Source organism: Schistocerca americana, chromosome 6 (assembly GCF_021461395.2).
Source record: "Schistocerca americana isolate TAMUIC-IGC-003095 chromosome 6, iqSchAmer2.1, whole genome shotgun sequence".
Lineage (NCBI taxonomy): Eukaryota > Metazoa > Arthropoda > Insecta > Orthoptera > Acrididae > Schistocerca > Schistocerca americana.
Window position 1 is genome coordinate 194,998,244 of NC_060124.1, and position 26,289 is coordinate 195,024,532.

The 26,289-nt window shown below is 44.4% G+C and overlaps 1 protein-coding gene across 1 annotated transcript in view; it reads left to right on the plus strand.

The window, feature by feature from the left end:
- The first annotated feature begins 655 nt into the window (after positions 1-655).
- The window catches only part of LOC124619856 (dipeptidase 1-like), a 539,272-nt gene continuing 513,638 nt past the window's right edge, over positions 656-26,289 (plus strand). The window contains exon 1 of the mRNA XM_047146468.1: positions 656-873. Within this exon, the coding sequence (XP_047002424.1) occupies positions 864-873 (10 nt within the window). The 5' untranslated portion in view covers positions 656-863. The remainder of the gene's footprint in view (positions 874-26,289) is intronic.

The window sequence follows — 26,289 nt, forward strand, 5'->3', positions numbered from 1 at the left end:
ATGCAACTAATAAAGAACAAACATTCCAATGTGTATGCCGTGTACTCAGCTTGCGAGAGCTGCAGAAATAAGGAATTCCCTCTAGGCTAGCTGCAACGTGACCACTTGCGATATGCGGACTTCCCCTCGGCTGCAGCACTTACGAAGAGTGAAGTTTAACAGACTCCTAGTCCTTCAGTAACCCATCACAAAAAAAAATCCATTTAGAGTATAGTTAAGTTACCAACAGTCGAGACACTTTTCCAATTCAGCGTGCAGGTATTTCATATAGGTGAAATGTTCACTGTAGACAACAGTTGCTATGCCTATAACATTGCACTTGTGTTTGCTGTATACAAAACAGAAACTGTGTACTGTATATTTTGTGTTGAAATAGTGTAAACCTCCTATTTTCCCTGACACAATCGGATACCGTTACTCGCTTATCTTTTACCATACTATGCAGTTATCGAATAGTTGGTACTAATGCCAATACCACATGTATTGAAACAAGAGTCGATGCTAGCTCACTTTTGTAACCTCGGAACTTCCCTATCTGGAGGTGAGAAGCGGACGGACTGGTCCTGTCCGCAATGCCTGGGGCAGCTTAGTTAACGACTCGGCCGCCAGGGAGCAGTGGCGTCGCGCGCCTCCAAGACAGCCGGGGGCCCGCCGCGCTTGCGCAGTGCAGTCCGCGTCCCGTCGTGCCGGCAGCTGTGTCAGCCAACAGCGAGCAGCACGTGTTTGTGTGGAGGCCCTGCGTCTTCTTAGCCCGTTTCTGCCTGCCTGTTGCATGTGCAGCGGGGAAGCCGCCGCTACGACTCCCTGTTGCGTCGATACGTGAGCAGCGTTCCAGCACTACAGGCACCTCCAGCTGACCAGCCATGTGCAAAGGTAAGTCGCGTCACAGCTTGGGTCGGATGCGCGCATGTGTAGCTGCGGAAGCACTGGAGCTTTCCGCCGGCAGGTGCGAATGATGCAATATTACCTGCTTGTATAGAGATTTACGTATGTGTGTATTTGGGAAAGAGAGAGAAGGAAAATCTGTCTGCACAGTGCGATATCAGTCTGTGGAGAATTATGTACAACTTGATTTACACCAATATTCTTACTTGTTAAGATTGTTGTACAGTCATTGATAGACATCCTGTTTCTCCCGTCTAGTATGTCTTCGGAGAACTACTTTAACTGGATATCTGTGAAAGTATGCACCCCATGTGGACAGTACTTCCACGCTCCATTTAAGCGTGTTGCGGAAAAGGCGATATTTCGGTGATTTTTCATTATCGTCAGTAGGTTCCTTTTATTTTCTAATTTGCTGTTAAGGAAATAAAATGAACCAACTGGCGATCACGAAACTTCGCCGAAACATGCACGACTGAAAAACAAACAATTGTTTTTGGTCAGGGCGAATCCTTTCCAAAAATATTTCTTTGAAAGAAAAACGCGGGCAAAAAGCGTTGATTAACACTAGCAATACCAAGGCATTTTCAGTAACGTGCATTACCAGGTGAGGGGCTGGGGGAGGAGGAGGAATACGTTAGGTTCACCCTAAATATATATTTTTTAAAATTCTTATCTGTTGTTGAATTATGTTAACAACATATTTTCTAAAGAGGTACTGCTGTGTAAGTAGGGTCGTGAACCTGAAAATGTTGTACCGTATATTTTTGTTTGAAAAGTCGCAAACGACTTACATTTTGGGTTAAGCTAAACAGAAAAATTTTGAACGCTTATAGAATCTGCTAGAAGACTTTACTAAAACAATTTTTTTTCAAAATTTTAAAATATAAAGTAGGCCCTATCGACATTTCAGTATTTTCAGTAGATGAGCGTAGTACCCTCCTCCCACGCCCCCCCCCCCCCCTCCCCGCTCCTTTCCCTTGGTATTGCGAGGGTTAACCCCAAGATGAATACTTCGTACCTCAGATTCCTGTGGCGATACGTGTGTATAAGGTCAAACAAGTGGAATTTCACAGTGAACGAAGAGCGAATGTACTCGTTAAAAGACAAATAAAAAGGGAGAGGACGTGGGGAGCACAGACTACCCAACACAACGTTCACCGTCATTTTCTCGAAACATCAATCAGGACAGCCCGAACTTGACGCTGTCAATGGCATGCTTTTGTAATCACGAGAACGAAACTAATCGTGTCACCTTTTTGCCTCTGGGGATGTAACTGAAAACTTTAAAGAACAAGAAGAAAGGTTAGGTTAGGGCGTTATTGTAGACGGAGTACAACCTTGGAATTAGAGAATGATTAAGATGATTACGTTGCCGTAAATAGCGATGGAACCAGCTTGGAATCTGATTTCAGCAGGAAACTTAGATCTGAATGCCCAGAGAGCCGAGTAAACAGCCGTCCGTCAAACAGAGTCCAATGTCTGAGCGACTACGCCACCTTGCTCCTTAGTAAGGCGTCGGTAAATATACTTGATAACACACCAGCCAGTATATGCTGATCTATATCTGGCCTGTGGCGGTAATAACTACTTAAAGATTTGATCGTTGTATACGCCTCAGTTTTTCACGTAAGTTCCCGAAACAAAATGAGTTTTCGTGACCGTCAGACAAAAACGAAAAATGTTGAAATGGTTCTAAGCACTATGGGACTTAACATCTGAGATTCATCAGTCCCCTAGAACTATTAAACCTAACTAACCTAAGAACATCACACACATCCATACCCGAGGCAGGATTCGAACCTGCGACCACAGCAGCAGCGCGGTTCCGGACTGAAGCGCCTACACAAAAACCGCAAAGCAACTCTTCGAATAGGTTTAACACTAATACGCATTGGGCGTATAAGAGATTTTAGAATATTATTTCCAGATGCTTAAACTGAAGCCGAATCCTTGAAGATGAAGTTAGTGTAAGACTGACTTTTTTGTACTGGTACTATAAGTTTCCGTCACCGAAAGCTGTCAAGCACTTGGTGTCTGATGCATTAGAAACATGTTTTGTTGTTCGCTCATAGCGTGACACACTCTTAAAATGAGCAATGATAGTTACAGTCACTGAAATATGAAATACATATCAGGCCACGAGGCTTAGTGCAAAAATTTAAGTCATAAAAATTCGGTTTCTTTGTTAGTGACAGCAGAAGTACAGACTCTCTGAGACATCGAGAGAGTTCGTGTTACCAAGACAAGACAGCGAATTCTCAAAGCTGTCTCCAACGGTAACAGTAAGAGAATCCATGTGTAGATGTGACACTTGGAAGTGCCATAGTAGAACTGTTATTCAGCAGTTCATTTTCCGTATATCTATTGAGGGAATCGGCATGAGTCATTCAGTCTGCAGCGGAGCGCCTTTTCCGCTTTTCCTGTAGATAATGCGTAGAGAGCTATTCAGGCTCGAATTACGATCCAACCTAAGAGCTCTACTTCCTCCAGCACCTCTCATGTACCTTCTAAACTTCACAGCTCTTCAGTGTACCTCGCTGGACAAACTGGTGGAACAGTATCTGTAGCTGTGAGGTAGGGTCGTGAATCATGCCTGAGTAGCTTATTTACCGGCACAGTAGCTCAACGTGTTCGGTCCGGGCTGCCCACCCGCTATAATGAAGAAGAAAAGAACTCGGTGAAGTTCTCATCGATGATATATAGTTTTATTCTTCCAAGAAGTTTGACAGACCAGTACCATATTGCATTTTTCTTTTACCCGATCACAAGTGAGTAATTCAGAGTTTTCTTCACAATTCTTGCACTTACTCTTTTTTTAAGCGCGTCAGACTTTTTCGTGGCGCTTATCTGCTTTCGTGCTTTCACAGCCTGGGTGTTGACAGGCATCTAAAATATGACCTTCCTTTGTCCCTTATCTACTTACGTCTGAGTAAATATAAGATATCCACTATATAAATCGACAGCAAATCTGGCACATTTCCTTATTAAATTGCTCTGAAGCGGCGATCTCTAGCTGCGAAAAAACTGACGTCAATTTTAAGGATTACTGCTATGTGTTCAGATTACGCGCACAAAGTTCTGTAAACGTAAATTACAGTATTACGGATTTCGCTTTAATGCTGTGGATACAGTGCTACACTTGAGCGAACATAATAGTAAGCTATGGAGTTAACGCGCGATAGTCGCTTGCAAATGTGCGCATTCAACTGCAAACAGGTGACTCCATTTTTGTCAACTTTATGGCGCTGCCGTTTAAGCTTTCAGAATCAGCACCAGGAGCTTTGTTTTGTGATACAATGTCGTAAAGGTCACGTGAGGTAATTATTTAACACCACGGCCCTGCAACCAAGTGACGAGGCGTGGAGGAGCCTCAGAGCGCCAAGGCTACACAAGTGCCGGCGTTGTTAACAGAAACGTAAGCGTGACGCAGCTGCTCAGGCACAGTGCTTAACGAAGCTCTTGACTACCTTCTTGTGGGTGGATTCAGCACAAGGAAAAATGCAGCCTAATACAGTGTAACGCATGTGTGTTACGCAACAGCCCCTCCCCCCACCCCCCCTTAAGATTAAAAGATTACCAGAGCTCTTAAGTACGAAGTAACTGTACTGAAAGGACAAAAAATACTAACGTAGTGTGCTTGACGCTGATAGGATTATGATGATTGCTTATCACCACCTGTGGCTTGTATATTATGAAGGGGTACTGGGCCGGCCGGAGTGGCCGAGCTGTTCTAGGCGCTACAGCCTGGAACCGCGCTACCGCTATGGTCGCATGTTCGAATCATGCCTTGGGCATGGACGTGTGTGATGTCCTTAGGTTAGTTAGATTTAAGTAGTTCTAAGTTCTAGGTGACTGATGACCTCAGAAGTTACGTCCCATAGTGCTCAGAGCCATTTCAACCATTTTTAAGGGGTACTAGGAGATAAAGCAGAACTTTCTATTATCCAAGATATCGGTTATACGAGATCTGGATCGACAGTTTTTGGCTTCCAACTACCCGAAAACCTTTCGGAATTTAGTCCTCCCAGCCCCGCCCAGTAGATTAGTCGAGAGTTACAGGACTTGGTATTCAGAGTTTCCAGATTCGGTGTTGCATTTTTATTGGTCATTAAGGATTCGTAACTGATGGCTTTCAAGTTCAACATTGAAACTCTGACAGCTTCAGAGAAAATGCTCGCTCGTGCTGCCTTTAAATGTTACCAAATGGTCTTTCTGCATGTATGAGGTCTTTACAAAACGGCCAGCGTAGTTCAAAATGGTTCAAATGGTTCTGAGCACTATGGGACTTAACATCTGAGGGCATCAGTCCCCTAGACTTAGAACTACTTAAACCTAACTAACCTAAGGACATCACACACATCCATGCCCGAGGCAGGATTCGAACCTGCGTCCGTAGCAGCAGCGCGGTTCCGGACTGAAGAGCCTAGAACCGCTCGGCCACAACGGCCGACGCCAGCGTAGTTGTTTAGCGTTTAGGTTTAGCTGTCCGCCGAACATTATGCCTTGGAAAGTCTCTACGTCGAAACGGAAATACATAAAGGTTTTACTCGAAGGGGAAATGGGAAGCAATAAAAATTTTTGATAATAGAGAGAAACCATATTCAATTGCTAATCTGCTGCGTTAGTTAGAACCATTGGAGCAATCTACTTCAGTTCCTGGTGATAGATTTGAAGCCGATGACTTCCCCGAGGACATATAAAGCCGTTCATGCGTGGTTCCAGCAACCGTATAGTAAAAATGTGCGGGTTTGAGGGTTCCATTATTGTGACTAAGGATAAGATAGTGTTTAGTGGTGAGAAAAGATTACTGGCAAGTGAACGTTGGTTAAATGGACGGAGACACGTTATGTAGTACGGCTGTTGCAAATCTCGGACGAAAAGTTATCAGCATGTAATGTAGTGGCAGTATTGTTTTGTAGAGTATTTAAAGATTTGGAGTACAAAGTGGAGTATAGACTCTATAAACTGTAAAATCCTGATGCCCTCAAATTTTAAAATTCTACCCATGAAAATATTACTGACGCCAAAATCGTGGAGAATACATGCAAAAAACTTCAGATTGGCAAGAAGCGTATTAAATGTTTGGATATTAAAATGATTAGCATTTCAACGCAACTACTTTTAAGTAAGCAAGGGTAATGCAGTCTACATTCGTCCGCCCCGATAGCTGAGTGGTCAGCGCGGCGGTCTGTCTCGCTAAGGGGCCCGGGTTCGATTCCCGGCTGGGTCGGACATTTTCTCCGCTCAGGGACTGGGTGTTGTCCTCATTATCATTTCATCAACACCAGTGAAAGGCAACGGGAAACCACCACTGGAATTATTTCCCTAGACGTTCATGCGGTGGACCTCTCTGACTAGGCTTCCCCCTTGACAAGACCTGCCGTAAGGCAGAACACAAAGTTTAAGTAAGTCAACATTCTGTATACAAGGCTGTACTACGCAATGGTGTTTCTCATTTACAAATAGTTGTATTTGAATGTTGGTTGTTTGCGGGACGATCGTTGTATACCTGACGTAAGGAGCAGGAACGTTTTCCAGTAAAAAAAAGATGACAGATTTATTCGTTTTGAGGAGAAACCAGATTACACCTACCAGCCCCGTGTCAGAATTCAACGTCGGAGGAACTGCGGCGTATGGAGACAGTGTTTATCCTTTCACGATACTGCTGCTAGCTTCATACAGTGGATGGACAAAAATATGGAAACACACAAAAAGACAACACATTACCATGCATAACACGCTGTATGAAAACCGTTGTCATTCAAAACAGCTTCCAGTCGTCTCGGAATGGAAAAATACATGCCCTCCATTGCTTCCAAGGGTATGACGTAGATGGTGATTATATTCTCCAAAGTAGACCACAAAGACTCAATAATATTGACACCTGGCGATTGTGGCAGCCACGGGAGATGCGACAATTCATCTTCTGGCTCACAAAGTCGTGGGCAATGCGAGCTGTGTGAACAGTGGCCCTATCGTCTGGGAAAACAGCATCACCATTGGGCGACAAACACTGTACCTTGGAATGGACCGAATCAACCGAAATGGTCAAATAATCCTTCAGTCATGCGACCTTAGCAGAGAAATTATGGGGCTGACTGCCCAAATCGTCACCGAAGCCCATCCATGTTTTCTTTTTGGACGTAAACTCAGCCGGAAGTTGGGAACAATGTGAAACGAGACTCACCCGACCAAATGACTTTCTACTACTGCTCCGTAGTCCAGGTGGTGACTTCGGCACCACTTTTCCCTGTTACGGGCATTTGTGGTTTCGGAATTCCAGACAGCCCTGAAAATCCCAGAATATGGCGCTCCCTTCGCGTTGTGTTGGTACTGACAGGGTTCGTGAGAACGACAGACATTTCAGCAGTGACTTTCGAAGCGGTGGTCCTCTTGTCTCTTGACACAATCCTTTGCAGTGACAGCTGTCACGATCGCTGAATATATTCTTTCGTCAGCGTTGTGACGGCGGATGTTGTTTCTCCGCTTTACCTGCATGCGGTATAAATCTTTGATATGGTGCCTTTTGAAACACCGTATACTTCCGCTGCCTTGCTGATGGAAGCCCCCACTGTTAGAGCACCGACAATTGGCCCACTTTGCTCTGACATAATTCGCTCACATCTACACAGAACACTATTCTAACTACGACTGACAGTTGCAACTTATTGAGGACGTCGCACACGTGCCGTTAGCGGTCAAATAAAACATATTGCTGTGACATATTGCACTGACAACTACATGGAACACTATTCTGACCACGACTGACAGTTGCAACGTGCCGGCCGTTGTGGCCGAGCGGTTCCAGGCGCTTCAGTCTGGAACGGCGCGACCGCTGCGGTCGCGGGTTCGAATCCTGCCTCGGGAATGGATGTGTATGATGTCCTTAGGTGAGTTAGATTTAAGTAGTTCTAAGTTCTAGGAGACTGGTGACCTCAGATGTTAAGTCCCATAGTGTTCAGAGCTATTTGAACCATTTTGAACAGTTGCAACGTACTGAGTACTTTGCAAACGTGCTGTTCGTGGTCAAGTACAATTGTGGAACCTGCAGGTTTGGCTAGCTATGATCCTAATGTCATCCGTCTTTTTTATGCAATTGCTGATCCAGAGTTCAACTGATAGTGCAGCTATCATCACTGCGTTATAAGCAGTAATGTAGACTGAACGTCTGGATAAGGATACATGCCAATTTAACTTAGGTATGAACCAGCATTGGATTAATGCTTACACTTGTCTAAGTTAGACTGGAATATGTGTCATACACCGATCAGCCAGAACATTGTGAATATCGTCCTAACAGCAGGTATGTCCACCTTTGATACGGATAACAGCGGCGACGACTCTTATTATGGAAGCAATCAGGCCATGGTATGTCGCTGGAGGGATTTGGCACCACATCTGCACACGCTAGTCACCTGATTCCCTTAAAATCCGGCGAGGTGGGCGAAGAGATGTGACGCCACATTCAGGTACATCCCAAATGTGTTACATTGGGTTCAGAACTGGCGTGCTGGGTGCCAGCACGTCAATTGGAACTCATCGCTGTGTTCCTCGAACAACTCCATCACAGTCCTGACCTTGTGACATGGAGCATTATCTTGTTGAAAAATGCCGCTCCCATTGGGAAACATGATCGTCATGAAGGTGTACGTGGTCTGCAGAAAGTGCACAATACTCCTTGGCCGTCATGGTGCCTTGCACGAGCTCCACTGGACCCATGGATTCCCAAGTGAGTGTTAAGCAGAGCATAATGGAGCAGCGGCCAGCTTCTCTCTCTCTCCCGCAGTACAGGTGTCAAGGAACTGTTCCCATGGAAAGCGCCTGTCCATGAGCAGGATGAAGAAGCCATCGGTATTCATCAGACGACGCAACGGTCTCCAACTGTGCCACCATCCAGTGCCGATGGTCATGCGCTCATTTCAGTCGTATTCATTGACGTTTTGGTGTTAACATTGGCACATGATCGGGTCTTCGGCTGTGGAGGTCCATCGTTAGAAGTCTTCGGTGCATTTTGGTACTCCGCACAGCGTTAAAGTTCGGTGTTAGTTCCGCCTCAGTTCGCAGACGCCTGTCCCGTTTTACCAGTCTGCCCACCCTCCGACGTCCGAAACCTATAATGAGAGGTGGCCACCCAACCCCACGACGTCTGGACGCGGTTTCACCTTGGTTTCGCCACGTGTAGAAGATACTCACCACAGCACTCCTCGAACACCTGACACGTCGTGCAGTTTCTGGAATGCTCGTGCCGAGCGTCCTGGCCATCGCAGTCTGGCCTCTGTCAAACTCAGATTGTGCGTCTTTCCCATTCTACACACGGACAGCACGTTCACTGATAATACATGCACCGGGCGTTTGTGTGACTAGCATTCTACATCTACATCCATACTCCGCAAGCCACCCGACGGCGTGTGGCGGAGGGTACCTTGAGTACCTCTATCGGTTCCTCGCCAGGTGACGCTGCTATCGCCTGGACGAATTGATATCGATAGTTCGTCGGTGGTTATAATGTTCTGCCCGATCAGCGTAATACTGCAGTGTACATGACTACCTACAACGCATTGATTTTAGCTGCACAGTCGGTTGAAATCTAGATATGTAGTCCTATAAAAAACAGATCACATTACGACCGATGTTGATCTGCTTTGTGTCATGGGTAACGTCACAGACGTGGAACGCAGTCATTCCCGTGGAATCGAATATGATGCGCTTTCCATTTTTTAGTTCAGCCTCTGTATGTAATACATGGATGCAAGAGGGGCGTACTCAACTATGCGCAGGTGTCGGCGCCCTCATTCTGCTAGCACCAGAGAGGAGAGTCTATTGTTTAGTTAGGCGTGCAGGGTCGTACACTTATGTCACGTACATAGAATCAGGGAACGCGGTTTCCTTCATTAACCGTTAACTTCTCAGGCTTTGTTAGTCTGTCACAGGTGCGGTTGTCCGCAGGTCGTGGTCTCTGGATCACGGGGTCCTGGGTTCGATTCCAGGTTTGGTGATTTTCTCTGCCCGGGGACTGGGTGTTTGTGTTGTCCTTATCATTTCATCGTCATCATCATCATCATCATCATCATCATCATCATTCGTGACAGTGACTAGATTGGACTGAAAAAATTTCGACCTTGTAATAATTTGGACTTTGTACGGGTGCTGATGACCGCGTAGTTGAGCGCCCCCACAAACCAAGCATCACCACCATCAGTTGCGGTCTGATAATCCACTATGTATATACAGTTATAAAAATTGCATTCATTAGTTTCACTGAAACAGTTCAGTTTTTTATGTAAAATGTTATATTAATACCACACAACAAACTTATTCAAATAAATTTTAACGTTTATTTTTGCGAAAAAACGCATTTAAACAAAAAACTGCACAAAAAGAACATAATATTACATGATAATTTTAATGCTATGAAAACTCAAATACTCTGCACTCTGAATTTTACTTTTGGCTATATTTTCATTGTTTATTGTACATGTAATAACAAAAGTATAAATTGTCATAATACATCTAAAATATTTAAAACTACAGTAGTAATTTTGAGGTTTTTAGTTTACCTCTCCAGATGTTTTCTTTTCACTCGCTGTAAATTTTTATAGAGAAATCTAGATTCACGTCTTTCTCTTTTTTGGGTCACGGTGGAGTATCACTTGTGTTTTTCCAATCGTTCTTCTGCACCCAAAACACGGTGAATTGATACACAGAGTTCGTGGGCTATGTGATAGTGGTTAACTCGCTTTTTATCTGTGGTGTCACCAACGAGTTGGCAAACTCTTCAAAAAACTAAAGCGACTCACCTGAGTATCGTTTCTGTAGGAATTGTCAAGGACACCTCACTTATAACATGCGGAAAATAATGCTATTGGCCAAAGTTGTAAGAAGCTTCGATGATTTGTCTCAACTAAATATATTTCTAGCAGAACCTTTAGCTAAAGATTCACTCTCTACAATTCTGTCTTCGTCATTTCGTCACATATTTTATTCAAGGATTTCGTAGGTGGCAAAACAAATTCGTCTTCACTTTCGCACTGTTCCTATTCTGAGTTACGTTCACTTTAGATTTCGTTGGCACTTTATAACCCAACATCACTATCTAAACTGTCCCCAGACATTTTTAAAACAGTATCCTCTAGGTCAGGATCCGTAACATGAACAGCATATGAAGAAGACTTGGCTACTGAACCCATAACGCGAAGTCCCAGGTGCAGTTTCAGAGACCGCTAGCGCAAAAGAAACAGTAATAAGTATAGGTTCACGTCACATTACAGTGGCTACTGACAAAGGAAATCACTGCCACTTCGAGAAAGAAACGTTAGATAACGCTTTAATCTCCTAATCTCCTACCCCAACCCTATGCAGGCTGACAGTAAACGATAGCGGTGTATGAACCGCATTTTTTTTTTTTTTTATCCTCGCATTCCTGAAACTAACTACAATGAAGCGTCAAAGAAACTGGTATAAGCATGTGAACTCAAACACAGAGATATATAAACAGGCAGAATACGGCGCTGCGTTCGGTACCGCGTATATAAGACAAGTATCTGGAGCAGTTGTTACATCGGCTGCTGCTGCTACAATGGCAGGTTATCAAGACTTAAGTGAGTTTTGAACGTCGTGTTATAGTCGGCGCACGAGCGATGGGGCACAACGTCTCCAAGGTAGCAGTGAAGTGGGGATCTTTCCATGTGATCATTTCTCGAGTCTACCGTGAGTATTAGGAATCCGGTAAAACATCAACTCTCCAACAGCGCTACGGTCGGAAAAAGATCCTGCAAGAATGGGACGAACGACAGCTGAAGGGAAACCTTCAACGTGACAGAAGTGCAGCCCTTCCGCAAAATGCTGCAGATTTTAGTTCTGGGCCATCAGCAAGTGTCAGTGGTCGAACCATCCAACGTAACATCATCGATACGGGCTGTCGGAACCGTGCACCCTTGATGACTGCACAACACAAAGCTTTACGCCTCACCTGGGCCCGCAAACACCGCCATTGGACTGTTCAAGACTAGAAACATGTTGCCTCGTCGGACGAGTCTCGTTTCAAATTGTATCGAGCAGGTGAACGTAGACCGATATGGAGACAATCTCATGAATCCATGGACCGTGCACTTCAGCAGGGGACTGTTCAAACTGTTGGAGGCTCTGTAATGGTGTGGGACATGTGCAGTTGGCGTGATATGGGACTCCTGATACGTCGACATACGGCTCTGACAGATGACACGTCTGATCAACTGCATCCATTCATGTCCATTGTGCATTCCGACGGACTTGGGCAATTCTACCAGGACATTCCGACACCCCATACACCCGGAATTGCTAGGGAAACCACGGAAAACATAAATCCGGATACCGGACGTGAGTTCAAACCTAGTGCCCTCCAGCTCCTGCTTGTGCTGCAGGAATGTCAAATCTCTTAACCACCACGAACCCTCGCCCTGTAGGATGGATTGCTTTCGTAACTGAGAACGTTCTCCGGTCTTGTTATCCCTCATTCAGTGCTTCATCTCAGTCGTCTAATTACTTAGAATGTAGTAACACGCGTGGTAGAAGGTGCATTTTTCATTGTACCATTTTATAATTTTTTAACGCAATGGGTGTGAGAAAATACATTGTTGCAGGCCTATGTGTGAACTGCTCTTACTCTTCTGGGAAATGAAGAAATATTACTGAACATGCAAGAAAGATACGTACTCTCTCCGTACTGCCTCGTACAGCCACACAAAGTGTCCCAGACTGTTCATCTGTTCATGTCAAATCGTAGACGAACCTGAGATAACATGAATACATATAATTGTTGTTATTGTTGTGGTCTTCAGTCCTGAGACTGGTTATAGAGAGAGAGAGAGAGAGAGAGAGAGAGAGAGAGAGAGAGACGAGAACAAGTGACAAAACAGAGCTACAAGACAGGGGACTCAGGCTCAGGGAAGAGACAGGGATCACGGGGGACCTTAACCAACACCCTGACGGTTAAACACAAGAAAAAGCATATTCGCAAAAAGCTTTCGGTATCGTGGCAACCGCTGCCAATTCCAATGCGCAGTTGTCAGATAATGGTGAAAAACGCGGGGATCTTGGTCATTCCCACCTTCAACGACATAGTGAACATAGTAACCCAAGAGCCAGACAATCGTGTTCGTTTTCGCCTGAGGAAAACCAACTGAGCTACCCAAGCACCACTCACGACCCCTTCTCACAACTGTACTTCCGCCAGTACCACGTCTCCTACCTTCCAAACTTCTCAGCTCTCTTACAAAAGTTGCGGGACTACAACTTCTGGAAGAAAGTGTATTGCGGAGGAAGGTAGAAGATGATGCACTGGTGGGGGTAAAGCTGTGAGGAAAGTCGGGAGTCGTGCTTTGGTAACACAGTTGGTAGAGCACTTTCCTGCGAAAGGCAAAGTTACCGACTTCGAGTCTCGGTCCAACACACAGTTTTAATCTGCCAGAATGCTTCATAGCAGCGTACACTCCGCTGCAGAGTGAAAATTTCATTCAACAAACAACCTGCATCAAACGGTACGAGCCTAGAGTAGAAATAACTCTGAAATGTGCCTAGAATTCGGCATATGTCGCGAACATCAATTGAGAACGTTCACGTGATTTCGGTATAACGCTGTTCGATTTCATTTTGCACGAAGACCGAAACTTCAGTACCGATATTACTCATATTTATCCTTTCTTATGAAATAAGTAATTAGTGCGAACGATGTTTGCTACTACAGATGCAATCAAAAAAAGTGAAAAGAGGCACAGTTACTTCTCATAGGTACCTAGCAAAAGGCTACTTAGTTAAATATTTCATAGATCATTTGACGAGTTTTTATCTGAGTAATGGTCAGTGAGTCAATTTACAGGATATGTACGCGTGATTAGTTTTAGCTGATAGTTACATGCTAGTCATTTACAAGTTCCTAGATGGCAGACCCACCTAAATGTAATATCAAATAATATATTATTCTTAATAAATAATAAATAGATTATTCAGTATTACTCACGGAACTTGCTTTCAAACTTTTTTTATATGCTACCAGTCATAAATAAAATTTTTTGTTAGGAATAAAAGGAATTGCCCGCCAGAAACTATTTCAGATTAGATTTAAAAATCTTTCTTCTTTCACAAGTGACATATAACGACTGTCGAAAATTCTTTTTTGGTAAGGTACCTACTCCTTTCTGACACACTGGTAGCTTTAATACTGGATAATAAAGGTCATTTTTGCTTCTAGTAATGTTGGTATGGATTCTTGAAAATATACACACAAATGACTGCAAGTAAATATTACATATTGCTCTTACTGCTCGATTTTGTGTAACCACTACTTCATAAGTGATAAGATACTCGAGAAAATGATTCTATAAGACATTTTTGACTGAAAATTTGCAAGATGTGTTAGGAGGTTGATTCGTTTCTTTCCTAGACTAGCAATTATACGAAGATCAAATATAAACGAATTTAATTGCGTGAACATCTCAGTAATGTTTCTTCCAGCTCGAGTTTTCATCAGTATGTCAACCCAAAAATCTGCAATGTTCGTACCGTTTACTAAGTCCTGTTCATGTGGTCTGTAAATTGTTGGTGCGACTATTTGTTATACACAACGAAGGGTAGTGTTTTCTCAAAACTAGGGGAGTCCATTTTCAGAGAAACAGTTAATTATTACTTGTCAAACGCCATAAAGAGTTATTCTGTTTTCTGTCTAATGATATTTATTATAATACTAGTATCATCTGCAAAATGTACAAATTCTGCTTGACGAATGTTAAGTGCGAGGTCATTCACACATGTAAGTAATTGGAGTCGGTTCAAAATTGAACCATGTGGTACCCTACTATTTCTCCCCAGTGACAAAAATTTTCTCGGTTTTCAACACTGTCCGAATTATTTTCTGTTTTCAACACTGTCCGAATTATTAAGCTCAACGTGATTTTCGAAGCAGTTCCTGTTGACAATAAAAATTATAATTTATTTACAACACGTCCACCGGGAAAGCTTGAAGAGTAACAATAACAATTGTTCTACGCTTCGGAATGTTCACTCTAATCATAGATACACCTATTTCGTGGATATGAAGGCATTAATAAGCATCCGTGTTATGCACATGTTTGGAATGTGCGTGTGTGTTTCAAAAGAAAAAAAACTTGAAAACCAGTACACAATCGTCTATGATTGTGTTTATGTGCTGTTTACGTAACGAGGTAAGTTGTCTAATACGATTACTCGCTACAGAAACTTTCAGACATTGATTTAATGTGTGGAGCAGTATAATTTTGCGTCTCAGAAGTCAAACAAATGTATAGGGAAATTTCGCAACAGGCACTGTCCTACAACGGTTTGAGTGATAATTAACGCCATTATTCGCTGTAATCAACAGATGACTGCGCTGTTGTGTTAACTGGTTTAAACACGTTTCGTCGATTCTCTGTGACGCCAGTTAGCTCAAGCTGCTGTTGGTTCATTATGTGATTATTGTGATCGAAGGATGTAGTGCTGAGAGTAGCTCGTCGCTACGAATGAAACAACGTGCTGTCAACGGATTCCTGACAGTAGATGACGATGCTCCCGTTGAAATTTGTGACAGAATTTATGGCTGTGTTGGTGTTAGCTCTGTGGGAGGCTGTGCGAACCGACGTAAAGCCGGCGGATTTGGAACAATAGAATTGCGTGGCAAAGAGGTGTGCGACCTTTGTCAGCAGCTAATATTTTCACAGGACAAGAGTCGACGAACTGATTCAGGAAAACCGGCGCATCACTGTGCAAAAACTTGGTTGCAGAAGCGAAATTTGACGAGGACGTGTGATTCACATTATTTCATTGCTTCGTTTTCAAAAGGGGGGGGGGGAGGGAGGGGAGTAGCCATGTCCTGAGAAGCTTACACGAGAACGCAAGTCCGTGCTCTAAAAGTTTTAGAAGTTTGCCGGAAAATTTAATTACATTTCAGGATTCAAGATGAAGCTCGTCTCCACAATGACGTGATTTCAAATGACAGTTCTTTTCATTAAACGTAAAACTTCTGTCTGACCCGAAGGACCACACTATCCATCCATCAGCGCAACTGGTCCAGGAAAGCTGTCGCTTCCTCATGCTTGATGGAGCCGCTGTGATATTTATGTGGGTCCCTGGTCACGTCGGTCTGACAGGAAACGAGGCCGCTGACGCTGCTGCCAAGGGTGCAATCCCCTTTCCTCAGCCCGCTGGTTCTTACGTTACTGGCCATTAAAATTGCTACACCAAGAAGAAATTCAGATGATAAACGGACATTCATTGGGCAAATATATTTTACTAGAACTGACATGTGATTACATTTTCACGCAATTTGCATGCATAGATCCTCAGAAATAAGTACCCCAAACAACCACCTTTGGCCGTAGTAACGGCCTTGATACCCCTGGGCATTGAGTCAAAAAGAGCTTGAATGGCGTGTACAGGTACAGCTGCCCATGCAGCTTCAACGCGACACCACGGTTCATCAAGAGTAGTGATCGGCATATTGTGACGAGCCATTTGCTAGGCCACCATTCACCAGACGTTTTCAGTTGGTGAGAGATCTGGAGAATGTGCTGGCCAGGGCAGCAGTCGAACATTTTCTGTATCCAGAAAGGCCCGTACAGGACCTGCAACATGCGGTCGTGCATTATCCTGCTGAAATGTAGGGTTTCGCAGGGTTGGAATGAAGGGTAGAGCCACGGGTCGTAACACATCTGAAATGTAACGTCCACTGTTGAAAGTGCCGCCAATGTGAACAAGAGGTGACCGAGGCGTGTAACCAATGCCACCCCATACCATCATGCCAGATGATAAGCCAGTATGGCGATGACGAATACACGCTTCCAATGTGCGTTCACCGCGATGTCGCCAATCACGGATGCGACCATCATGATGCTGTAAATAGAACCTGGATTCATCCGAGAAAATGACGTTTTGCCATTCGTGCACCCAGGATCGTCGTTAAGTACACCACCGCAGGCGCTCCTGTCTGTGATGCAGCGTCAAGGGTAACCGCAGCCATGATCTCCGAGCTGATAGCCCATGCTGCTGCAAACGTCGTCGAACTGTTCGTGCAGATGGTTGTTGTCTTGCAAACGTCCCAATCTGTTGACTCGGGGATCGAGACGTGGCTGCACGATCCGTTACAGCCTTGCGGATAAGATGCCTGTCATCTCGACTGCTAGTGATACGAGGCCGTTGGGATACAGTACGGCGTTCCGCAATACCCTCCTGAACCCACCGATTCCATATTCTGCTAACAGTCATTGGATCTTGACCAACGCGAGCAGCAATGTCGCGATACGATAAACTGCAATCGCGATAGGCTACAATCCGACCTTTATCAAAGTCGGAAACGTGATGGTACGCATTTCTCCTTACACGAGGCATTCCAACAACGTTTCACCAGGCAACGCCGGTCAACTGCTGTTTGTGTATGAGAAATCGGTTGGAAACGTTCCGCATGTCAGCACGTTGTAGGTGTCGTCACCGGCGCGAACCTTGTGTGAATGCTCTGAAAAGCTAATCATTTGCATATCACAGCATCTTCTTCCTGTCGGTTAAATTCCGCGTCTGTAGCACGTCATCTTTAACAGTTTTAATGGCTAGTAGTGTACATTCCCTCTGATGGTCTCTTACGTTGCCGCTTGTCAGCAGGTGGTGCCAGTTCGGCATCACCCTTCGTGGGGAGGGATATAAAGCCTCTCCCAGTGGCTTGGACGACCTCCTCTCGGCTCTCTCGCCGCGAGGAGATCATTTTAACTAGGTTGGCAATGGCTAAAGAGACCAATAGGAGTCCGAAAATTTCTTGGGGCCGAGTGAGTATCACACCTTTGAATTTGTAGTCCACAGAGTCGCCGACTCCTAAGCAAAATGTCAGTCCGTGAAATAGCGACTCAAAACACTCCAGAGAAAAAAATTAATACATAGCCTACTGTTGAAACAGCGTCGGGGTCGGTGTTTTGAGATGTCATATAGGTATCCTGAAACTAACCACAGCAACTACCTGAACTTGTTACACAGACATGTAAAAAGCGCCTCAAGAGAATTTTAAAGGAAGAGGAGAATGTTTCGTTGCAACAGTTCTAGGCTGCATCCTTCACTTGTCACGCTTGAATGGATGAGGATGCGCAGGAGTGTAACGGAATTGGGAAGCGGCTGGGGCCTGTGTTAACGTAACATCTTTATCATATGTAATTCAGTTATACTAATAAATACAAACAATCCAGATCACATGCAGAATAAACAACGATCAAATGAGACTTACAAACTAATAAAGATAATGCACTTTTAGATAACTTGCTCCAACTTAGTGAGAGTACACAAATTAAAATACACTTTAACAACACACTAGTACGTAAGACAAAAGACAGACCGTTAATGACTCAGACCGTCTGAGTTCATTCAGGCCACAGACACACATAACAATGCACAGTGAAGAAATATAAGACACTCATGGGACCTGGTAGTCAGGGAGAGGCAGGATAAGGCAACGATTGTGGATGTGGCCGTAATCAGCTACCGTTGGCTACAGTAAACACACACACACACACACACACACACACTCTATTTGAGGAAATAATCTTCAACACTCATTTTAATGGAATTTACTACACTGACGCCTGAAGGCCTTACTAAGAAAGAATTCAAAATTATTTGTCGGCTGAAGGTCACAAGCAACTTCAGAATACTAAGCAGCTGAAGGCCTGAAAAGTGAGGAAAACAGTTACACGTTAACAAATACTAAAATATTTTCTTATTAAACAATCAAAAAACTGTAACAAGCTATGGTACCGACTGTGAAGGCCTTATTAAGAAAGAATTGCAAGTTATTTGTCGGCTGAAGGCCACAAGCAATGTTACAAACAATTAACGGCTGAATGCCTGAATTAAAAGTGAGGAAGACAATTACATGTTAAAACATTAAGGTAAATTTCAAACAATTATGACAACTTGACCAAGTAAGACGGAGTGATCCACATACAGTGCTCCCTGTATCGACCTGAGGAAGGTCACTACAGTTACGCAAGCGGTGGGACTGGCAGCCAAGAGTAATGATCACGTAAGGAGGGCAACTCAAAACAGAGACGGTTTAAACGGCGATCAACCCTCTTACCAAATCTACCTAATGCCAGATAACCAGTACAACGATGGAATAACTCAGGCGAGGACGAAGTGACAGATAGCACTGCGTCTCCAGAAACCAGTGTTTAAAAACACCAAAACGTAGAAGGAACCACTGTAACCAAGGTAGACAAGGAAAACAACTATCCATACCCCAATCAGAGAAACTGGTAAATTACACGCCATGCCGGACAGCATCGGCAACACGAGGAAAAGTACACTGCCGCAAATTACGCTAACAGGGGCATAGAGAAACAATTAAAATCGCTCAAAAGAGGAAAGGCCGCTGGACCTGAACGGATACCAGTTCGATTTTACACAGAGTACGCGAAGGAACTTGGCCCCCTTCTTGCAGCGGTGTACCGTAGGTCTCTAGAAGAGCGTAGCATTCCAAAGGATTGGAAAAGGGCACAGGTCATCCCCGTTTTCAAGAAGGGACGTCCAACATAAGTGCAGAACTATAGACCTATATCTCTAACGTCTATCAGTTGTAGAATTTTGGAACACGTATTACGTTCGAGTATAATGACTTTTCTGGAGACTAGAAATCTACTTTGTAGGAATCAGCATGGGTTTCGAAAAAGACGGTCGTGTGAAACCCAGCTCGCGCTATTCGTCCACGAGACTCAGAGGGCCATAGGCACGGGTTCACAGGTAGACGCCGTGTTTCTTGACATCCGTAAGGCGTTCGATACAGTTCCCCACAGTCGTTTAATGAACAAAGTAAGAGCATATGGACTATCAGACCAATTGTGTGATTGGATTGAGGAGTTCCTAGATAACAGGACGCAGCATGTCATTCTCAATGGAGAGAAGTCTTCCGAAGTAAGAGTGATTTCAGGTGTGGCGCAGGGGAGTGTCATAGGACCGTGGCTATTCACAATATACATAAATGACCTGGTGGATGACATCGGAAGTTCACTGAGGCTTCTTGCAGATGATGCTGTGGTGTATCGAGAGGTTGTAACAATGGAAAATTGTATTGAAATTCAGGAGGATCTGCAGCGAATTGACGCATGGTGCAGGGAATGGCAATTGAATCTCAATGTAGACAAGTGAAATGTGCTGCGAATACATAGAAAGATAGTTCCCTTATCATTTAGCTACAAAATAGCAGGTTAGCAACCGGAAGCAGTTAATTCCATAAATTATCTGGGAGTACGCATTAGGAGTGATTTAAAATGGAATGATCATATAAAGTTGATTGTCGGTAAAGGAGATGCCAGACTGAGATTAATTGGGAGGATCCTAAGGAAATGCAATCCGAAAACAAAGGAAGTAGGTTACAGTACGCTTGTTCACCCACTGCTTGAATACTGCTCAGCAGTGTGGGATCCGTACCAGATAGGGTTGTTAGAAGAGATAGAGAAGATCCAACGGAGAGCAGCGCGCTTCGTTACAGGATCATTTAGCAATCGCGAAAGCGTTACGGTGATGATAGATAAACTCAAGTGGAAGACTCTGCGGGAGAGACGCTCAGTAGCTCGGTACGAGCTTTTGTTAAAGTTTCGAGAACATAACTTCACCGAAGAGTCAAGCAGTATATTGCTCCCTCATACGTATATCTCGTGAAGAGACCATGAGGATAAAATCAGAGATTAGAGCCCACACAGAAGCATACCGACAATCCTTCTTTCTACGAACAATACGAGACTGGAATAGAAGGGAGAACCGATGTACTCAGGGTACCCTCCGCCACACACCGTCAGGGGGTTTGCGGAGTATGGATGTAGATGTAGAACCTCCAGGGCAGGTAACTGGGGCGTTAGCGGCCATTAGGCAGTAAGATACCGCTGGTTGCACTTTACCAACAACACCAAATTCAAACTAATATCAAGCAGTAGAAGGCGGTTATTAGCTTCAGCCAACCTGACAGACTCCACTTGTTGTGGCTGGTCTCACCGACCCGAGATCTCAAACAGTGGAGGATTCACTACTGGATAAGGTTCACTCAACTTCAAACATCTTGGGTTCGGTCGTTTCCTACAGACCCTCGATCCGACAGTGCCTGCACACCGCCAGCAGTCCCGGCCTGCCCTCACGCTGCAGACCTCCTCGGTGCTCCGTCCAAAGCCCCACTGCCTGACACACACGATGACCCGGCAATACAAGCGGTCACACCAAAGACAGTACCACAGTACTAGCTATCGATAGCCGCTGCTGCTGCCACTCGCGGACAAACATACTAGCAAACTCAATGGTGCCATTAACACAAGAAGGAAACGAGACGCCCCTACAGCAATTACGAGACGCCAAGTTATGAACGGCAAGAACGCGTGCCGACACCGCTCAACTCATTACCAGAACTCATCCCAAAACCAAATTCCAAAAATAGCCCATCAGTGCCGACGCCCTACTCCAATCTAAACAGAGAAAAAAAGAAAGTCATTATTCACAATGGAACCAAGTATCCGTACATATCCAGAATGAAATTTTCACTCGGCAGCGGAGTGTGCGCTGATATGAAACTTCCTGGGAGATTAAAACTGTGTCCCGGACAGAGAATCGAACTCGGGACCTTTGACTTTCGCGGGCAAGTGCTCTACCAAAAGAAGTGAAGCAGTGAGGACGGGGCGTGAGTCGTGCTTGGGTAGCTCAGTTGGTAGAGCACTTGCCCGCGAAAGCCAAAGGTCCCGAGTTCGAGTCTCGGTCCGGCACACAGTTTTAATCTGCCAAGAAGTCTCATCCGCACACTTCGCTGCACACAGAATATAAGAACAGTACAACAGTGAAATCTGATAGCAATGATAATTTAATTTTCACTAGGCACGTTTCCTTCAGCCGGTATTCAGTTGAAAACACTAGACCTAACAACGGCCACCTTGTGTTTCACTGCACAACCAGTAGGCATCTCAAGCAGAGCAGGCCTGCGTGAATCACAGGCGCTACAACAAACACTTGTTACAGCAAACACACTCATCCCTAACTGTCGGGCACGAAAACATTCCGCAGCAACCAGCCTGTGGCTCTGGGTTGCGTTGCATTCAAATGATTGAAATGGCTCTGAGCGTTATGGGACTTAACTTCTGAGGTCATCAGTCCCCTACAACTTAGAACTACTTAAACCTAACTAACTTAAGGACATCACACACATCCATGCCCGTTGAAAGATTCGAACCTGCGACCGTAGCGGTCGCGCGGTACCGAACTGCAGCGCCTAGAATCGCTCGGCCAATGCGGCCGGCTGAAAACGACAGTGACCTGTTCCTTGTTTAGTAGGTTAGTACTTTTCGTTGCTCCAGAGACCTGGGATAAGCTGCTGAGAGAAGAGGACCTATAGTTTGTACTTTACTCGTCTCCTGAAAGTGTTCCCGTGTGTGATTTCTGTTCTAGAAGTGTTAGAAATTTGCATGCAGTAATGATATCCCGTGGCTCCTATGTGTAAGTTCTCATCGCTCAGAGCGACAGTAAGGAACTTGTCAATTGGGGAGCTTATGTTGAAACTAAGCATTTATATTAGATTTGGAAAGTTAATCAGGGTTACAGTTTTTTGAATTCTTTACTTTCTGGTGATTTGGTAACAGTAGAAATGGTTGGAGAAACAGCAGCACGTGGCACAAAAGCCACAAAAATTAGGAGTTAAGCGTTGTACGGTGAATACAGAAATTACATTATTCGTGTGGAGAGTTTCGGCAACCTGTAGACCGAAGCGACAAGTACGAGAACGACAAAATTGCGCGGCTTGCCATATACCGTAGCGGCCGCGCGGTTCCAGACTGTAGAGCCTAAAACCGCTCGGCCACTCCGGCCGGCTGCGTTGCATTCCTCATGTCCGCGAAGTCCAGCGCCGTCGGCTACTCGAGCCAGAGCGATGCCCGTGTCGACAGCAAACGCCGGTCAGGCCCTGCCATCCACCGGCCAGGCTGCCTCGCTGCTCCGCCACGCCTACCCTGCTCCTGGAGGTGGTCCTCGCCCTCCAAGCTGCTGGCAGTGTTCCGTTCACTGGCTGATTCCATCTGATTCCGATCCACCGCAGCTGTCCGTCGCCGACCGGAGGTGGTGCTCTTCGAACTTACCGTGCTCTGTTCCCGACATTTCCCTCGTTCCGTCGGTAAATCAATTTGAAAGCGCACCGCCAGCGGTGGGAAGGACGAATGTGCCGTCTTTCACGTCACAGCTCCATAAAATGAAGTAATTCAGGCGCTGACTGCGACTTACTTGCAATAACAGAAGATTGAGTTTTGCAGTGGCGCGGTTGAGATTTGACTATTTTTGTCAAAATTATATACAGTTACTTGGAATAAAAACTTTGAGGTTCGCCGATGACATTGTAATTCTGTCAGAGACAGCAAAGGACTTGGAAGAGCAGTTGAATGGAATGGATAGCGTCTTGAAAGGAGGATATAAGATGAACATCAACAATATTAAACGAGGATAATGGAATGTAGTCGAATTAAGTCGGGTGATGCTGAGGGAATTAGATTAGGAAATGAGACACTTAAGGTAGTAAAGGAGTTTTGCTATTTGGGAAGCAAAATAACTGATGATGGTCGAAGTAGAGAGGATATAAAATGTAGACTGGTAATGGCAAGGAAAGAGTTTCTGAAGAAGAGAAATTTGTTAACATCGAGTATAGATTTAAGTGTGAGGAAGTCGTTTCTGAAAGTAATCGTATGGAGTGTAGCCATGTGTGGAAGTGAAACGTGGACGATAAATAGTTCGGACAAGAACAGAATAGAAGCTTTCGAAATGTGGTGCTACAGAAGAATGCTGAAGATTAGATGGGTAGATCACATAACTAATGAAATGTTGAATAGGATTGGGGAGAAGAGGAATTTGTGGCACAACTTGACAAGAAGAAGGGATCGGTTAGTAGGACATGTTCTGAGGGACATCAAGGGATCAAATATTTAGTACTGGAGGGCAGCGTGGAGGGTAAAAATCATAGAGGGAGACCAAGAGATGAATACACTAAGCAGATTCAGAAGGATGTAGGTTGCAGTAGATGAAGGAGCTTGCACAGGATAGAGAGCATGGAGAGCTGCATCAAACCAGTCTCAGGACGGAAGACCACAACCTGGAATAAGTTGGAAATACGAGGGATTGCCACTAAGAAATAAAGTCTCAGGAGACTTTGTTTTTCATTTACTGAAATATTCTCATCCAGTCATTTTTACTGCTCATGGAGGCCTTATCATTCAATACACGTAATTTGAAGACAGTTGCTCCTGTGGATAGAACTGTACGAGAAACAGAGACTTTCTAGCCACAGAGAGGTGGTGAAGGTCCCTGACAAAGAACTGTTTTTTGTAGCAGAAGTTGAGGAAATGATAATGGGTCGTGTGGGATAAAATTCGCCAATTAGCACCCATCAACTTAGTTGTGAAATGCACACGCCGCAAACTGGTATGCAGTTGCATAAATAGACCAGCAACTGCACCTCTGCCGCACACAATATATGAAACAATTATCCGAAATGATTTTGAACTGAAAGTTCAGTTTTGTTATTGGATTAAATTACGAGGGTGAGTCAAGTGAAAACCTTAAATTTGTAATAACAAATCGAAATTTCGCGGCGTTATCCTGTAACCAGGATGCACAGGGACCTAATCCCACGACCTGTCGGTTTAGAACGCAGACCAACAGACACGACACGGGACTCGATGATAGTTCTTAAAAATGTATTTATCGCCATTGGACGCAAGGCCACAAGCAGTTGTAACTAAGAAAGCCATTGGACTGCATTCGTGCAAAAACAGCAACATTTCTGTAGGTGCATTCTTTTGTTCCTGGATGTATGAAAATACCTCCAAGTTTCAATGTTCAGTGCGTATTAGCTACAATTGCTCCTAAGTCATGTAGACCATAGAGCTTTATACGCATTGGATCATTTGCTTCATTGACATATTCAAGAATTTCAGGATCCCAAGTACAAGAATAGCCTTCATTTTCACTGTGCGTTTTTCGTCTTTGAGGCAGTGCCAGCCTGTCAGAAAATCTCCTCTAGCTGGATCAGAAATCAAACTACTAACACTACAGTCAAGGTGGCACTTGCGTACAGAGCGTATCTTGCTATGATGAGCAGTCTACCTGAACGATGTGCTACCATGGCGGGGCTCAAAATACGTCGGATATCTTCTTTGTTTCTCGGCTTCCACTTCAATGGAGTTTTCATTTTCTTCACTTGCAAAAACTCAGGTTGAAAATCTTAACATGTGACGAGAGACTCAACTGTAGGAACGAATCTCACAAAGGTGTGGTCGTTGACGAGATCAAGTTCTGCCTTTAAGTGGTGGCTCTTCTAGAGTACTGGCATCGAGTAAGAGACCGCCGCTACCGGCCTAACCGAGACAGGCAAGCACGTGCGTCACGCACACACGCACGCGCTGGCTCGCGCAGGGCTAAATCTGGGTTCACGATATGTCGAGCCACAGATTGCTAATGACGCCCGGTGTTTGGCGATGGAACACTGTTCAGGATATATCCACATCAACAACAAGCCGTTACGTTCGGAAAGTGTACAGATATATTGTGCGTTGTTTATTAGAATTAAAAAAGACGTAAAAATTTCTTTTAAACTAACAGCTGCAACCATTTTATTTTGGGTGCTTGAAATAACACTGCAGTTTGTGGAGGATCAATCAACGAAGAGGAATTACAGTCCGGTTGTTGCAAGATCCTACAGCGCATTACGAGCTCAGACATGAAACGTTTCAAGAGAGAAACGAGGTTCTGTGATAATCGGCAAGGATTCAAGAAAATCCATTATCAAACACAGATTGCTTTGTAATCTCACGATATGCAGATAGCAGATTCCGTCTTTCTAGATTTCTGCCAAGCATCCGACATCGTGCTGCATAGTCGAGCAGTAGCGAAGATAGTACCGTATGGAAAATCGTCACATATATTCCATTGGCTGTCCGATCGGCTCGAATTTTTGTTTAATAGAAAAAATGGAATTATACTAGAAGGCGATTTGTTCACAAAGAGGCAAGTAAGAACGGATGTGGTTCCAAGGTAGCGTAATAGGACCACTAATACTTCAATAGATACAAACCATTAATCAAATTGGATCAGTAGCACTATAAGTTAGCTAACGATGCTGTTATTCAATTCATGTGATGAATGATGGGCCTCTTTAAATGTGGATACTTGCAAGATAATACCTCAAACAAAGAGAAACAACGCCTTAGTGGTGAACATCCACAACGCGTCTCGTCGTTTAAAAATGCAGACATAGTACTGAAAAATGACATGGTATGGAACAAACACCTAGTATCTGCACTCGGCAAGATGGCTGAAATAGATTTCGGGAAAGGTTTCTGGAAAAGTAAAGTACATCTGTAAAGGAAACCA